Source organism: Trachypithecus francoisi, unplaced genomic scaffold, assembly GCF_009764315.1.
Source record: "Trachypithecus francoisi isolate TF-2019V2 unplaced genomic scaffold, Tfra_2.0 Lachesis_group18, whole genome shotgun sequence".
Classification (NCBI taxonomy): Eukaryota; Metazoa; Chordata; class Mammalia; order Primates; family Cercopithecidae; genus Trachypithecus; species Trachypithecus francoisi.
In genome coordinates this window covers 67514622-67530928 of record NW_022681463.1, presented here as the reverse complement: position 1 = coordinate 67530928, position 16307 = coordinate 67514622, and the positions used below count along the sequence as shown (strand labels likewise).

The following is a 16307-nucleotide window of genomic DNA, read 5'->3' as shown; positions in this document are numbered from 1 at the left end:
ATGACTTCCAATTCAATAAAGGTTGGAGGAAGATGAGGGAGCTGTAGTTGGGACAGTGAGGAAAGATTCCAGAGGGAGGCAGGCCTAGAGGTGAAGGACAGGGATGGAGCCCAGAGGATAGTATGAGGCCCGTGGGTCCAGCTTTTGCCCTGCTCAGCCCTGTGGCACAAACAGTGGTGCTCAGGGGTACTGTGTACATTAACAATGTGTGCAGCCATCGCCACCATCCATTTCCAGAACTCTTCATCTTCCAAAACTAAAACAATGTACCCACTAAACACTATTTCTCCATTTCTTCCCTCTCTCAGCCCAACACCCAGCACTCTACTTTGTGCATCTATGAATCTGACTATTTTAGATAACTCGTATAAATGAAATGAGACCAAACATTCATGCTTAGCCTTACAACAGTGATATGCTCTGAGAAAAGCATCATTAGACAGTTTTGTCATTGTGTGGACATCATAGAGTGTATTCACACAAACCTAGGTTGTGTAACACTTACCTCACATGTAGGCTATATGGATAGCCTTTTGCTCCTGGGTTACAAACCTGTACAGCATTACTGTACTGAATACTGTAGGAAATTATAACACAATGGTAAGTATTTGTGCATCTAAACATAGAAAAGGTAATGCATTGCACTACAACATATGACAGCTATGACGTCTCTAGGCATTAGGAATTTTTCAGCTCCATCATAATCTTAAGGGACAACCGTGGTATATTCCGTCCCTTATTGACTGAAACGTCCTTACGCAGTGATGACTGTATTTGTCCTTTCATGTCTGGCTTATTTTACTTAGCATAGCGTCTTCTAGGTTCACCCATGTTGTAGCATGTGTCAGAATTTTGTTCCTTTTTAAGACTGAATCATATTCCACTGTATGTAGGCACTGCATTGTGTTTATTCATTTGCTGATGGACATTTAGGTTGTTTCCATTTTGGAGTTATTGTCGCTCATAAGTCTGCTGCTATGAACACTGGTTTGCAAGTATCTGTTCGAGTGCCTGGTTTCAATTCCTTTGGGTGTATATGTAGAAGTGGAATTGCTGGAACTTAAGGTAAATGTTTAGCTTTCTGAGGAGCTCCCACACTGCTTTCTGCAGCGCTGGCACCGTTTTGCATTCCCACCAACAATTCTCCACATTCTTGGCCAACACTTGTTATTTTCCTTTGTTGTTATTGTTTTTAATAGTAGTCATCCTAATGGGTGTGAAGGAGTATCTCACCGTGGTTTTGATTTGCATTTCCCCCAATGACTGCCTAGTGATGCTGAACATATTTTCATGTACATATTGACCACTTTGGAGGAATTTCTATTCAAATCCTTTGTCTACCTTTGAGGTTTATTTCATTGTTAAGAATGTAAGTTTTAAAATGGAGATATCATCACTTGGAATTGGAAACCAGTGGGCTAGACTGCCCGATGGGCAAGATTAACCAATAATTCTGCTTAAGTCAAAGCATTTGGTAAAGCAGAGCAGGGGCCATTTTCATAAGAATCTGAGAACAAGATCTGCGCACCTATCATGAGGGCCAAGGGTCTGCAGTGAGTCTTAAGTTCCCCCTCCCCTGCTGCCTGGTAACCTCCTCTTCGGTCTTTAAAACCCCAGTGAATCCTTCCCTCCTCAGTGCCACCTCTAGGCCTGGACAGAGTCTTATCACTCACCAGACTGCATGACAATGACTTGTTTCCCTCTCTACTTTCCCCACTAGTAAAGCTCCTTAAGGGTGGGCCAAGGTTGATTACATGCAATACACACCGAATACACATACAGTGACATTTTATAGACAATCCCAGGCTGATTCTCCAGACTTTCCACAGCTATCCCTGAATCATGTAGTATTAGCTGGGCCACCTAATTCCTTAGTTCTTCTTAGTCATTTTTCAGTGATAGCAGAGATAACATGGGTCCAGGGGTGTGACTTGCAAAAGTCCTTGGTTGAAACATTCAGTATATAAAGAAAATGCTCTCATTCGATTTAAAAAATAGGACCCACTGCAGACATGGGCAGGTCTGGTGGGTCAGTGTGCACTGGCACTGTCTAAATAGCAGGTCATGCTTTTCCGGGAAGGGGCAGTGGTTCTACACGAGGACATTGCCCTTGTGTTTTAGGTAAAAAGGGAGCCAAACAGACCAACAAACACTTGGCTTTTCTTCATGAAGTAGGTCATACACCAGTAGCAACTCTCTGATTCTTCCCTCAAACAACTCTAAGAGGTGGTATCCCTTCCCTATATCACACTTGTCCGCTCCCACTGTAGCCCATGCCAATCCTGCTGCATCCCATCCCAGGAAGGTCATTCAGATGAAAGTCAGAAAAAGCACATGGTGAAAAGGGGTGAGCGTGTTCATATCAGAATTCCAGGTGACATCTCTGAAGGTTCTGTGATTCTGAGACTGGCTGGCTCTTACCCTAACAGAACTCACAAATATAAATCAGCAAACACAGGCTCACCACTTTAGGCCGCACCATCCACAGCTGACTCTCATCAATAACAGATTCCATGCAAAAACGAACAAACTAGATGTGGGAGGCAGAGGCCCCAGCTTCAGAATGAGACCTGCTATTATGGTGTTAAAGATTATAAAGGCCGGGCGTGGTGGCTCACGCCTGTAATCCCAGCGCTGAGGTGGGCAGATCACCTGAGGTCAGGAGTTCAAGATCAGCCTGGCCAACATAGTGAAACTCCGTCTCTACTAAAAATACAAAACACAAATATTAAAAAATACAAAACAATTAGTCAGGCATGGTGGTACATGCCTGTAGTCCCAGCTACACAGGAGGCTGAGGCACAAGAATCGCCTGAACCCGGGAGGTAGAGGTTGCAGTGAGCCAAGATCGTGTGTGCCTGTGCCTGGGTGACAGAGTGAGACCCCGTCTAAAGAAAAAAAAAGACCGTTCAGGGGCTTTTGAATGAAATCTGCTCTAACCACACAAAGACCTAAGATCAAAGCCACTGAAAACACTACTTACTATTTGCCAGGCACCAAAATTATCTGTAGAATTGTAGAGAATGGAGACAGATATAGTTCCTCCTGTGAATTCATGCTTTATATTAAATGAATTGTACAGTGCTTTTTTCTTCTCCCTTAAAATTGTTTTACTTAAATAACCAAATAAACATGGAAAGTTATCAGCTCCAAAGTCTTTAACCACAATGTATGATCAAGATCCAGCCATCTGGAACTAAGATTCACGTTTGAGCTCAACAAGCACTGAGGATCTAAGGATCAGATGAAAGGTGCCTAGTCAACAGCCAAGGACCACATGCAGGATGTTGCTGTAATTGGGAAGGCAGGGCTCCACGAGGTGTTCGGCGAGATATGGTAAGCTTGAGCAAAAAGTGCAAGATTGTATTTCTTTTTTTCTTGTTCTGTCATTTCTATGATAACACGAACGGCAGGCACTTGTCCCTGAAGAAGACCTGACTTTATTTAGAGACAGACTTACTACATAAAGGTAAAGTGACATGAGGTCCAGATCACTTTTCCAGTACTTCAGCAATAACAATGAAAAAGGGAGGGAGGGAAGGAAAAAAAGAGAAGAAAAAGTGACAGATGGGCAAGTGCAGCAAAACTTGAAAATGTAGAATCTGCTCACTGATACTGTACTAGTCTCTCTACATTTGTGAATGTTTGAAATTGTTCACAGTAAAACTTAATTTTAAAAAGATACATAGGTTTACGCCTGTAATCCCAGCACTTTGGGAGACTGAGGCAGGTGGATCACAAGGTCAGGAGTTCAAGACCAGCCTGACCAACATGGTGAAACCCTGTCTCTACTAAAAATACAAAATTAGCTGGGCATGGTGGCACGCACCTGTAATCCCAGCTACTTGGGAGGCTGAGGCAGGAAAATCGCTTGAACCCAGGAGACAGAGGTTGCAGTGAGTAGAGATGGTGCCACTGCACTCCAGGCTGGGTGACAGAGTGAGACTCTGTTGCAAAAACAAACAAACAAACAAACAAACAAACAAAACAACATCAAAAACATTAGTTGGGTGCAGTGGTGTGTACCTGTAGTCCCAGCTACTCAGGAGACTGAGGTGGGAGGATCAGTTGGGCCCAGCAGTTCAAGGCTGCAGTGAACCATGATTGCACCACTGTAGTCGGGCCTGGAGGACAGAGAGAGACTCTGTTTCTTAAAAAAAAATGGTTGGGGGGATACATAGCAACTTGTCAAATTCCAATGTGGTACCACTAGAGAAAGCCAGTCCCAGCGCTTGGTGCTACACCTGTAAGGGATCAGAGAAGGGCACTCCTTGCATTTCTGGACTCCAGAATCAGGATCCTGCAGTTGCAGGGGCTCCCTGCCTTCATGCCTGAAACAGGTGAGCAGGGGACTCAGACCACAGTGGTTACAAGAAACACAGCACCTGAGGTTCCAGACAGCCTGCGGCTTAGGGCTCCTCCAGGACCCTCTCCAGACCCAACGTGTCCTGGGTATCCTGGTCTGGATCAGCCTAAATGAGCACAGGCAAAAAGCAACAGAGATCTGCAGCATGTGTCAGGCAGGGCACACCTCAAAAGCAAGCAGTTTGCCACCTCCTTCCCCGCAGATGCACTTTTGTATCAGACACACTGGTGTTTCAGCACTCAACAGTACTTGAGTTGCCTGATTATTCAGGTCTCAATAAACCACAGTGCAAACCTGCTTACTTCTCTCTCCATCTTCTGCTCTCCTGCAGGCAAAAGATACTTGAATAACACTGCACCTAGGTTCCCAGCCACGGAGACTCAGAATGCCCTCCCTCCCCACCCCGCCCACACACGTGCACGGACACACACGCCCGTGCACAGGTGCGCGCACACACACACACACATGCACACACGCTAACCAGGGGTGGTGGACTTCAACCTGGTGAGAGGTGCTGAAACTCAACGTCCCTCCTCACAGGAACCAATGGGAATGTTCATATAAGTTTGGCGCCGTGTTGAGGGTTAAAATAAACACTAGCACAAAAAGGATGAAGAGTAAGGAGAGTTGACGGCCATGACTAGAACAGAAAGGAAAAAACTCCCACTATTCACACACTCTCTTGTGCCCTCTTGGTAAAGGACCAGGCATCAAAATGCCAGCTCTGGGTGACACATGCTGAGCAAATTCTTTCTTGTCCATTTAGGACTGCAGAGGAGCTGCCCAGAATCAGGCTTTTCCTCCCTCTGATCAGGGGCCTTTTCTCCTCCCTAAACCAATGTCTGCAGTGCCCACAACGCCTACGGCACGAAGATATTTCAGTGGATTTTTCTTTACTCTTCTGATATTTCTTCTGGTGGTATACCTTTTAAAATTTTACCTTTAAAAAAAATTATATAAGCCCAGGAATTCAAGATGGGCCTGGGCAACATGTGAAACCCCATCTCTACAAAAAATACAAAATGAGTTGGGTGTGGTGTAGTCCCAGGTGGGTAAGGTGGAAGGACCACTTGAGCCCAGGAGGTCGAGGCTGCAGTGAGATGAGATTGTGCCACTGCACTCCAGCCTGGGCAACAAAGCAAGACCCTGTTTAAAAAAAAACAAACAAACATGACTGGGTGCCGTGGCTCATGCCTGTAACCCCAGCACTTTGGGAGGCTGAGGTGGGCAGATCACAATGTCAGGAGATGGAGACCATCCTGGCCAACATGATGAAACCCTGTCTCTACTAAAAATACAAAAATTAGCCAGGCGTGGTAGCATGCACCTGTAGTCCCAGCTACTCGGGAGGCTGAGGCAGGAGAATTGCTTGAACCCGGGAGGCAGAGGTTGCAGTGAGCTGAGATCGTGCCACCACACTCCAGCCTGGCAACAGAGCGAGACTCTATCTCAAAACACAAAACAAAACAAAACAAAAAAATCCCACAAAACAAACAAGCAAAAATATCTATGATACATGTTTAAAAAAAACAAAAAACTATAAAAAGGTACAAAGCAAAGAATAAAAGCCTCTCTCCCTCCTGACTCCCAATCACGTTTCCCAGAGATGACCACTGTTAAATTCCATGGTAGCTTTCAAGACATTTTTCAGGTTTATATTAATAAGCACTTATAAATATTTAAAATATTTTCTCCCTGCTATGAATTTTCCTACTATTAACCCAGAGGGTGATGAGGAAAATTTCATAATACTTATTTAAGTTCCACATATCAAAAAATTTGGTTTAAAAAATACAGGAAAGTTCCTATTGGACATATGTTATAAAACATAACTGAACTATACTTAATTGAGCTAACAAAATCAGCTTAAAAATTAAAATGTATTATAGCAAATAAAGAAAGGCCAGTCTCATTTTTCTCTTAAAATGTCCAGGCATGTAATTTTTTTTTTTTTTTAAGATGGTCTCACTCTGTTGCCCAGGCTGGAATGCAGTGGCGTGATCTCGGCTCACTACAACCTCTGCCTCCTGGGTTCAAGCAATTCTTCTGCCTCAGCCTCCCAAATAGCTGGGATTATAGGCACACGCCACCACGCCTGGCTAATTTTGGTATTTTTAGTAGAGACAGGTTTTCACCATGCTGGCCAGACTGGTCTCGAACTCCTGACCTCAGGTGATCCGCCTGCCTCGCCTCCCAAAATGCAGGGATTACAAGGGTGAGCCACCACGCCCGGCCCAGGCATATAAGGGTTTTAACAACATATTTTATAGACTTAAAGACAGCTATAAGTCAAAGCTCAGATCAAACAAATGATTAAGTTATGCCAGCTACTTCCATTTATAATTAAATATCCAATTTAAAGAGCATGCTCAATTTACTCATTCTAATCCTTAAGGAAAAATTTAGCTGAAAAAGTTCTTACAGAAATAAAAAGAACACATACTGAGGCTGAGTATGTATTTGAATGTATCTGTTTTTTGTTGTCAGTATGTTTGAATGAAGACCTAGAGAAAGCAGGGCAACATTCACCTTCAAGAGTGGGAGAATGAAGTGGGGCAGGAATAGAATCAGTATATAAATCCTGTCAGCATTTATTAGCATTTGCAAATCTGACTCACAAAACCTCAGCCTAATCAGACTGGATTTTTGCACGTCATGGCAACAGCATACATCATTGTTTCTGGAGGGATCAGCTGCAGCAGCCTCCTACGGTCCTTTGGTGACAAGGCTTTAATGACTCCATAAATGTATGCTGCCCAGTTGCTGCCCGCTTAATGAGATGACCATTTCCACTTGAGGGAACCTGCTCAGCAGCCAGTTGTCACCTAACATTCACAGGAGACCATGCTGGTCTCTTTTAGAACTACCAGGATCAAACTGTCACACGAGTTCTATGGTTCCTACAACATAGCAGTATACTGTTTGATTTAGGACTTGAAACACTTTTCTCTCTTTTCAAGAATATACCCTTCTCTGCCAGAAGGTTGTTACTTCTCAGATTAAAGATGTGAAAGGAAACCTTCCAAGGCTTGTCTTAATTGGACAAATACATCGTCACTTTAGTACACAGGGATGGGATGACAAAAGCTAATCCGGGTATGGAATATGGCAAGGAGGATTCACTAAGAGGATGGAGGAGGAGAGAATTACATTTACTGAACTCTGGCAAGTGCCAGGTGCCTTACATCCTTGCCATTCAAACACGGTCAACCAATCACAGCCTGGCAATCACTTGGGGGCTGGTTACCACTGCAGAATCTCGGATGATCCCTGGATGATTTGTGTGCATGGTCAAGCTTGAGAAGCACCGCGCTGTTATAAGGCTTTATTTAATTCTCACAGTCCTTTGAAGAAAACATTATTTCCATACTTCACAGGTAAGAAAACTAAGACAGAAAGTTTCCTTCTTTTCCTCCTCATTACAGAAAGGATTTGCAGGGGAAAGGGGCATGCCCAAGTTTCTGAGTTGGTCATCGGGAAAGCTGGCGTTCAAGGGTGCACCTGCTGCCCCCAAAGGCCTGTGCTCTTTCCACCTTCCCCCACTGCCCCAGGCTCCTTGAATGATGATCAGACCCCATCTAGTACCATGTTTAGGAACTGGTGCTGCATGCATGCATGCATTCATTCATCCATTTATTTACTGAGCTAGAGTCTTGCTCTGTCACCCAGGCTGGAGTGCAGTGGTGCCATCTCGGCTTACTGCAACTTCCACCTCCCAGGTTCAACCAATTCTCATGCCTCAGCCTCCCAAGTAGCTGGGATTACAGGTGTGCACTGCCACACCTGGCAAATTTTTTTGTATTTTTAGTAGAGACGGGGTTTCATCATGTTGGCCAGTCTGGTCTTGAACTCCCGACCTAAGGTGATCCGCCCACCTCAGCCTCCCAAAGTGCTGGGATTACAAGCCTGAGCTCAAACCTGTAATCCCAGCACCTTGGGAGGCCGAGGTAGGTGGATCACGAGGTCAGGAGATTGAGACCATCCTGGCTAACACGGTGAAACTCTGTCTCTACTAAAAATACAAAAAAAAATAGCGGGGCATGGTGGCAGGCGCCTGTAGTCCCAGCTACTCAGGAGGCTGAGGCAGGAGAATGGCATGAACCTGGGAAGCGGAGCTTGCAGTGAGCTGAGATCACGCCACTGTGCTCCAGCCTGGGTGACGGAATGAGACTCCGTCTCAAAAACAAAAACAAAGAACAAAAAACAAAAAACAAGCCTGAGCCATCACACCAGGCCTGGTACTGCATTTGAAAATGCAACCTGTGGCATGTATGAGGGTGAGTGGTAAGTTTCAGTCATATACGTCTATCAGAATGACTAAAAACAAAAGTAAAAACCACAAACATGCTAAGTGCTGGTGAGGCTGTGGGGGAACAGGAACTCTCACACACTGCTAGTGGGAACGCACAATGGTACAGCCACCACGGAAAGGAGGTTGGCAGTTTCTACTAAAATGAAAGAATCCCACTCCAAGGCCTTGGCCTAGGAGAAAGAAAAATATGCCCACACAGACTTGGATGCAGATATCTATTAGCAGCATTATTTGTAATAGTCAAAAACTAGGAACAACCCATTTGTTCATGAACTGATAGATAAATGAATTGAGATACATCCACAGACTGGAACACTACACAGCAACTTACGTTAAATAAAGACTTTGTACGTATGATTTCATTTTTATAAAATTACAGGAACAGCAAAACTTTAAACACAGAAGGCAGATGGGTGTTTGTTGGGGCTGGTGATGGGGACTGGGATCCTCTTCAAAGGGACATGAGAAAACTTTTACTAGAAGCGTGATGGAAACGTTCTGTACTGTGATTGCAAGGGTGGTTACATAACTCTACACAATTACTCAAATTCACCAAACTGTACACAGAATGGGTGAGTTTTATTATACATAAATTATAACAATAAAGCTGGAGGGAGGAAAAGGGGAATTTAGAAAAGTGGCTGGTAACTATATAAATACAGGTATAGCTCAACAGCTTTCACTATAGTAACAATAATCAGTCTAAATACAAAGGAAAGGCCAGGCGTAGTGGCTCATGCCTGTAATTCCAGCACTCTGGGAGGCCGAGGCGGGTGGATCACTTGAGGCCAGGAGTTTGAGACCAGCCTGGGCAACATGGCAAAATCCCTTCTCTACTAGAAACACACACTAAAATTAGCTGGGCATGGTGGCACATGCCTGTCATTCCAGCTACATGGGAGGCTGAGGCAGGAGAACTGCTTGAACCCAGGAGGCAGAGGCTACAGTGAACTGAGATCGTGCCACTGCACTCCAGCCTGGGTGATAGAGGGAGACTCTGTCTCAAAAAATTACATTAAATTAAATTAAACAAATACAAAGGAGAAATACAGTAGCAATGAAAATATAAAATGTTTTGAAATAAACTTTAAGAGACTAAAACAGAAGATTTAAACAAATTGTGATCTACCCAGTTCTTAGAAGGGAGATTGTATTATAAAAATATCATTTAATCTCAAACTAATCTATAAAGCTAAGAAAGCCACAATCAAAATACCAAGTATTAGAACTTGGCAAAGTGAAATTATTTTTTATTTTTGAGACAGGATCTCACTCTGTCCCCCAGGCTAGAGTGCAGTGGCGCGATCTCCGCTCACTGCAACCTCTGCCTCCCAGGCTCAAGCGATTCTCCTACCTCAGCCTCCCAAATAGCTGGGATTGCAGGTGCATGCTACTGCACACCTGGCTAATTTTTGTACACACCCGGTCAGCAAAGTGAATTTAAAAGTACATTTGGAAGGATATATCATAAGTTTTAAAGTGTTTAAAAAAGAATAGTAGGGAGAAATTTGCTTTATCAGATATTGAACTACATTATAGTGCTGAAATTTTCAATATCTGATAAAACATTGGCTAGAATTGGAACCAAAAGATTCATAAAACAGAACTAAATTCAAAAATCCCCAAACATATCTATGCATATAAAATACTTCAGTATATGATAAAGGTGGCATTTCAAATAAGTGGGGAAAGAACGGATAAATAAAGAACGGATCAATAAAGGGGGTTGACAACACTTTCTTGCCCTTTCTCCCCAAAAGCATAATAAAGTGTGGGTGAAACTGTTTGTACTAATACATGAACACCTAAGATCATTAAGGAAAAGACAAACATCCCCATTGAAAAACAGGCTATAGAAGGAGGATCCCAAGATCTATGCCCCAGAATCTCATCCCAAAGCCTAGCACCAAAACAGCAAAACAGTCCTCCTTCAAGAAAACTGAAGGCAGCCACGCATGGTGGCTCACGCCTGTAATCTCAGCACTTTGGGAAGCTCAGGCAGGTGGATTACGAGGTCAGGAGGTCGAGACCAGCCTGACCAACATGGTGAAACCCTGTCTCTACTAAAATACGAAAATTAGCCGGGCATGGTGGCACATGCCTGTAATACCAGCTACTCGGGAGGCTGAAGCAGAAGAATCACTTGAACCTGGGAGGTGGAGGTTGCAATGAGCCAAGATCATGCTACTGCACTCTAGCCTGGGCGACAGTGTGAGACTTCGTCTCAAAACTCCTCCATGGCCAAGCACACATCAGAGAGCGAGAGCTGCCCGCTGTGCCTGCACTTTTACCCTTCCTCGGCCATCCTCTCGCCCAGACCTTTATCTTCAAAAGAACCAAGATCCCCCAGCCTGCCCCTCCTCCTCCCACCACCAAACTCCTGCAGGACTTTCATCTACCAGCTTCTCCTCTACCCGGCCTGTAAGTGTTTGGCTTCTGGAGCCTCCCTCCCATCAACCCCACTCTCACCACTGACTTTCTGGTTGCCAGGTACCTCACCTTTTATTTTCTTTCTTTGTTTTTAATGGTGCTACAGCAATTTATCAGTGTTCTTGAAATTCCATTCCGTGGATCCCAGGACCCCAGCGCCCTCCTGGTTCGTGGTCTTGCCCACTCTCTCCTAGGATAGATATTTTAAAAGATCCTGCTCTTATTCCTCAGCTCTTTTACCCTTCTGTCCTCTCCAGCTCACCAAAAGCACTCATACCTGGGGCTTCCTGCTGTCTCCCCCAACTCAGAAAACAATTCCCAGCACTCTCTCTTCTGCCCTCACTCTGTCTCTCCAACTCAGTTCATATTTTCAATTGCCTTCTGGCCATTCTCTCTCTCTTCTTTTTGAGATGGGGTCTCACTCTGTCACCCAGGCTGGAGTGCAGTGGCATAATCATAGCTCACTGCAGCCTCGATCTCCTGGGTTCAAGCAATCCTCCCACTTCAGCCTTCTGAGTAGCTGGGATCACAGGCATGCAGCACCACGCCCAGCTAATTTTTCTGCAGAGATGAGGCCTCACTATGTTAGCAGGGTGGTCTCGCAACTCCTAGCCTCAAGCAATCCTGCCTCAGCCTCCCGAAGTGCTGATTACAGGTGTGAGCCACTGCCCAGCACTATTCTCTCTTAACCACACACTAGGACCCCCGACTCATAATTCTAAAGCCAGATTTTGCTGTCTTACTTTAATATGCTCACCATTACCCATGTTGCTCAGGCCCTAAGCCCCAAGATCATGTCCACCCCCAATCTACAAGTGGCCACTTTGACTTACCACATTCTCCCCTGGAAGTCTCTCACAGTTCACTTTCCTCCCCACTTTACCTTCCAACACCACCTTGGCTTGCCTCTTTTTTTAAAAAAATGACTCCCCACACTACAGCAGTTGCTTTTTGTTGATCTTCTTGCCCCTTAACTCCATCCTTTCCAGTCCAACCTGCACCACGTTGGGAGACAATTCTCCATGAATATCTCACATCCTGCACTGTCTCGGTCTCTGAGCAGACATTTACATCAATTTTAAGAATGTTTCTATAATGAGCCTTTCCAGGGTAGTAAACCTGGGAGAGAGCTCCCTCCAGAGAGGTTCTAGGTGGTAAAGATTAAGACCTCACCTTCTCCTCCTCAGAGGTTTACATTCCTAAGATAAGGTCTCTCCAGAGAGAAGTATGGGCAGGCCACCACCAGCTCACAATAAGATGGACACGTAGTTCTGGGGTCCCTTTCTTGTAATGCACCCCACTGCATGTATAGGCAGTAACATCTGGCCTTCATTATGTTGCCCCGTGGGGCTTGGGCCTTGGGGAATCAAACTGGACTACCTTGTTAACTTCTAAGTTGGGTAAAATCTCAGACCCCAGAGTTTCTGACTTAACACATCACCACCAAATTATCTTTCTGAAGATCTGCTTTGGCCACGTGATTTCCCTGCTTGAAATCCTTCAATGGCTTCCCACTACAGAATACAGTTCTTACCTGTCACCTTTCCAGCTGGTCCTCCCACTTCTTCCTTATGTAAACCCTGTGCTCCTGTCAATCTGGACTCCAGGATGTATTCCATACACAGGCATTCATATACTGCATCATGTTTCTGGACATGCCTGAACGCTATACTTAGATTGCAGAAGAGATAAAATTTTACCCATGAAGCACCAGTGCCTAGGCTGCCACCGTTTTCTTCTTCCAGTATGTTACCATGGCTCCTTCCGGGTAGGCTGATGGGAAGTCAGCCTGCTCTCTGCTGTAGTCATAACGAGCTGAACTGATGACCAGTGCTGGGGCCCAAGGTGACTGTGCTCTGGTTGGACATCTGGAAAATGAACTGCCCCTGAGAATGCTTGGCTTGAAACTGTCCAACAGGATAGTTCTCAATTTGATGGCAGCCAAAAAACCTACAGAGCTCCTCTCTTTAAGAAGTGTCGGGGGTAAGGAGAGGCAACTCATCTTCTAGTAAATAAGCAAGTTGTAATTTTGGTTCTCCCCTAAGCTCTACATCTTAGTGTTAGCTTGTCCCACATTTCTGGGTGTTCTTGCAATAAACTCCCAAGCAAAGACAACATGGGCATGTATTTTCTTGCAGCCTCAACTGCTTAATTCAAGTGCTCTCCCCACTGATTTCCGAGACACGTGTACAAAGACGTTGGTGGATGCATTTTATTGTGGTGGACACAATAAAAATGTGTTCACTAATATGGGCTGGTTAAGTGATCATATTCATCAAATATAAGATACATCCCAATCTCAGAGACATTAAAATATCAATCAAATGGCCTACAGTAGTTACGTGATATAGTTGATTGATCTAATATGTGAAAAAATGTGGGTCGTAGACTTGGAGAACTAAGGTATGGTGTATTCACACAGTGGACTACTTTGCAGCTGGGGTAGGTAATGGCATAAAAGGAGGTGTGTGTTGTGTTACCTGTAAAAACCTGTGCTTGAAAAATAAACAGTTTTAAACTAGGTGGTGAACACACGCATATAGTTTAAGTATTTTTACAGCTTTTTGTATGTCTAAGATATGTTATATACTTTTTTTTTCCCCAAGCTGGAGTCTTGGAAAAGTCCAAGGCTGGAGTGCAGTGGCTTGATCATGGCTCACTACAACCTCCACCTCCTCCCAGGTTCAAGCAATTATCCTGCCTCAGCCTCCCGACTATCTGGGATTACAGGCACCTGTCACCACATCCGGCTAATTTTTGTATTTTTAGTAGAGATGGGGTTTCACCATGTTGGCCAGGCTGGTCTTGAACTTCTGACCTAGTGATCCACCCATCTCAGCCTCACAAAATATTACAGGCATGAGCCACTGTGTCCAATATGTTATACATTTTTATACATATACATTCCGATATGCTATACAGTTATACCCAGCCAATATGTTACACATTTTTCTCCAACTAGGACTAGCAACATTTTTGTTATGTTATACATTTTTACGTTATACATTTTGTTATACATAACCAATTATGTTATACATTTTTTCTAACTGGGCCTAGCAACCTGCTTTATCTCTCCTGTTCTGTGGGAGACCTGGTGTTCAAGTGATAGCTTAAAAATCAATTCTCGGCTGGTCGCAGTGGCTCACGCCTGTAATCCCAGCGCTTTGGGAGGCCAAGGCGGGCAGATCATCCGATGTTAGGGGTTCGAGACCAGTCTGGCCAACATAGTGAAACCTCATCTCTACTAAAAATACAAAAATTAGCCGGGCGTGGTGTCAGGCGCCTGTAATTCCAGCTACTCCAGAGGCTGAGGCAGGAGAATCGCTTTAACCCAGGAGGCGGCAGTGCACCGAGATAGTGCCACCACACTCCAGCCTGGGGACAGAGTTAGACTCTCTCAAGAACAAAAATAAAAAATAAAAAAATAAAAAATAAATAAAAAGACAAAAACAAATTAATTCTATAAAGGAGCTGAGAGAAACATTCACTGTCCCTTATCTCTACATGTTGCTTATCAGAATAAAAAGAATTCCAGCAACATCAGTTACGGGCACAAAGCCAACCCGCAAACATTTACAGAACTCGGTGATTACCCAGAACTCGGCTTGCTTTCTCAATACTACTGACTTTGGTTTCAGTTAGCCACAGGTGTGTCTAAACAAGGTCAACTTTACAAAAATAAAAGATATTTTGGGCATAGTTTTAAAAAACTTAAAGTGTGTGTGCGCCCGCGCGTGTGGTGGGGGGGCGGGGCATTTCAATATAAATGCCTTAAACACAACCTTCCTGGCTATTTTATAAAATGGGTTGAATCTCTAAGGACACATATTTCCTAAAACCTCGACTGATACACAGAATGCAAAATTGGGAGCCAGACTACACCGCCTCAGAATCATGCCAGCTGTGTGGCACTGGAAAGTCACCTAACTTTGCAGCGCCTACCTTCACCTCTGTAAAATGGGGGACAATAATAACTCATTTATGGATGCTGTAAAGAGCTGAAATTTTAAACTCAGTAATGCGCCTGGCACACATTAGACGCGGGTGTTTCGTTTGTCTTGGCAAAGGCTTCGGGTTTTGGGCCAATAGCCTTGCTGCCTCTGGAGCAAGCATCTCTCCTTGCACCCTACCCTCTGGGGCATTGAAAAATTACCTCAACTCTACTCTCAATTATTTCCAGTTCAACATATATGTGCAGGTTACAAAGCCGAGGAAACTAAGGTTCTAGCCTTTGGGTATCTTCTAAACTAACACAGCACGTACAGAATTTTTTTTAAGTTTGGTAGAGGAATCGGCAGCACAAGGCAAGCGGCGTTCTGTTCACAGACCTGGGAATCAGAACTCTGGGCGCCGCGGCCTCCAGGCGCCTCTCGGGTCCCCGCAGACTTCCTGCCCCAGGGGGAGGGGCGGTCAGCTCGCTGCAGAAAGCCGCCGGACCCCCTCAGCCCGCCTTGCCGCCCCCCACTCCCACTCTCTGGGATTGGGAGCGAAGGGTCTAGGCGATGGCACTTACCAGCGCGAAGTGCACCAGCGCGTCGTAGCAGAGCCAGATGAGCGCCCCGCGGTCCGCCGCCCCTCGCCCGCGGCCCAGGCGCAGGCCCAGAGCGCAGCCCGCCGCTAGCAGCGCGGCGCACAGCAGCAGCGACCCGCCAGCCTCGGCCCCCAGCTCCCACTCAGCGCCCATGCTTCCGGCTCCCGAAGCCGGCGGCCCGAGACCATGCGGCAGAGGAAAGCGGGGAGAGAAACGACGGGGCGGGGCTGGCCAGAAAGGGGCGGAGTCGGATGGCCAAGGAGGAGCGGAGCTGAATGGCCAAGGCGGTCGGGGAGGCACGGGGCTCCTCGGCAGGGTCGGGACGAGAGCGAGGATTCCCTGCCCGCCTCGCACCCTCGCCAGCCTGCTGAGCCCAGAGGTTTTGTCAGGTCCCGCGCATGGAGGTTCCGTAGGAGGAACGTGCTCACCAACTTGCTCAACTTCCTCGACCAAACCTGTTCCCAAACCAAGCCCAAAGGATTGGGGGCCACCCCCTTTGATGTTGTTTGATTTTTAACAAGGCTCAAACTTTAAGCCACAAAGTGAAGCCCAGGTAGTGGAAATTTTGCCAGTAGACCGGGGCAGAATTTTAGAGGCAAAAGGTTTTAATTAGGCTCCTGCAAGCCTTACCAAGGAGGTGGGGGGGCCAAGGGTGTTTTCAGCCACCC

The 16307-nt window shown here is 45.5% G+C and overlaps 1 protein-coding gene across 1 annotated transcript in view; it reads right to left on the bottom strand.

Annotated features, from left to right (window-relative positions):
• Positions 1-15978, bottom strand: part of EBPL (EBP like) — a 30973-nt gene extending 14995 nt beyond the window's left edge. Inside the window, exon 1 of the mRNA XM_033176858.1 lies at positions 15622-15978. Coding sequence (XP_033032749.1) covers positions 15622-15792 — 171 coding nt within the window. The 5' untranslated portion in view covers positions 15793-15978. The remainder of the gene's footprint in view (positions 1-15621) is intronic.
• Between the last annotated feature and the right edge of the window lie 329 nt (positions 15979-16307).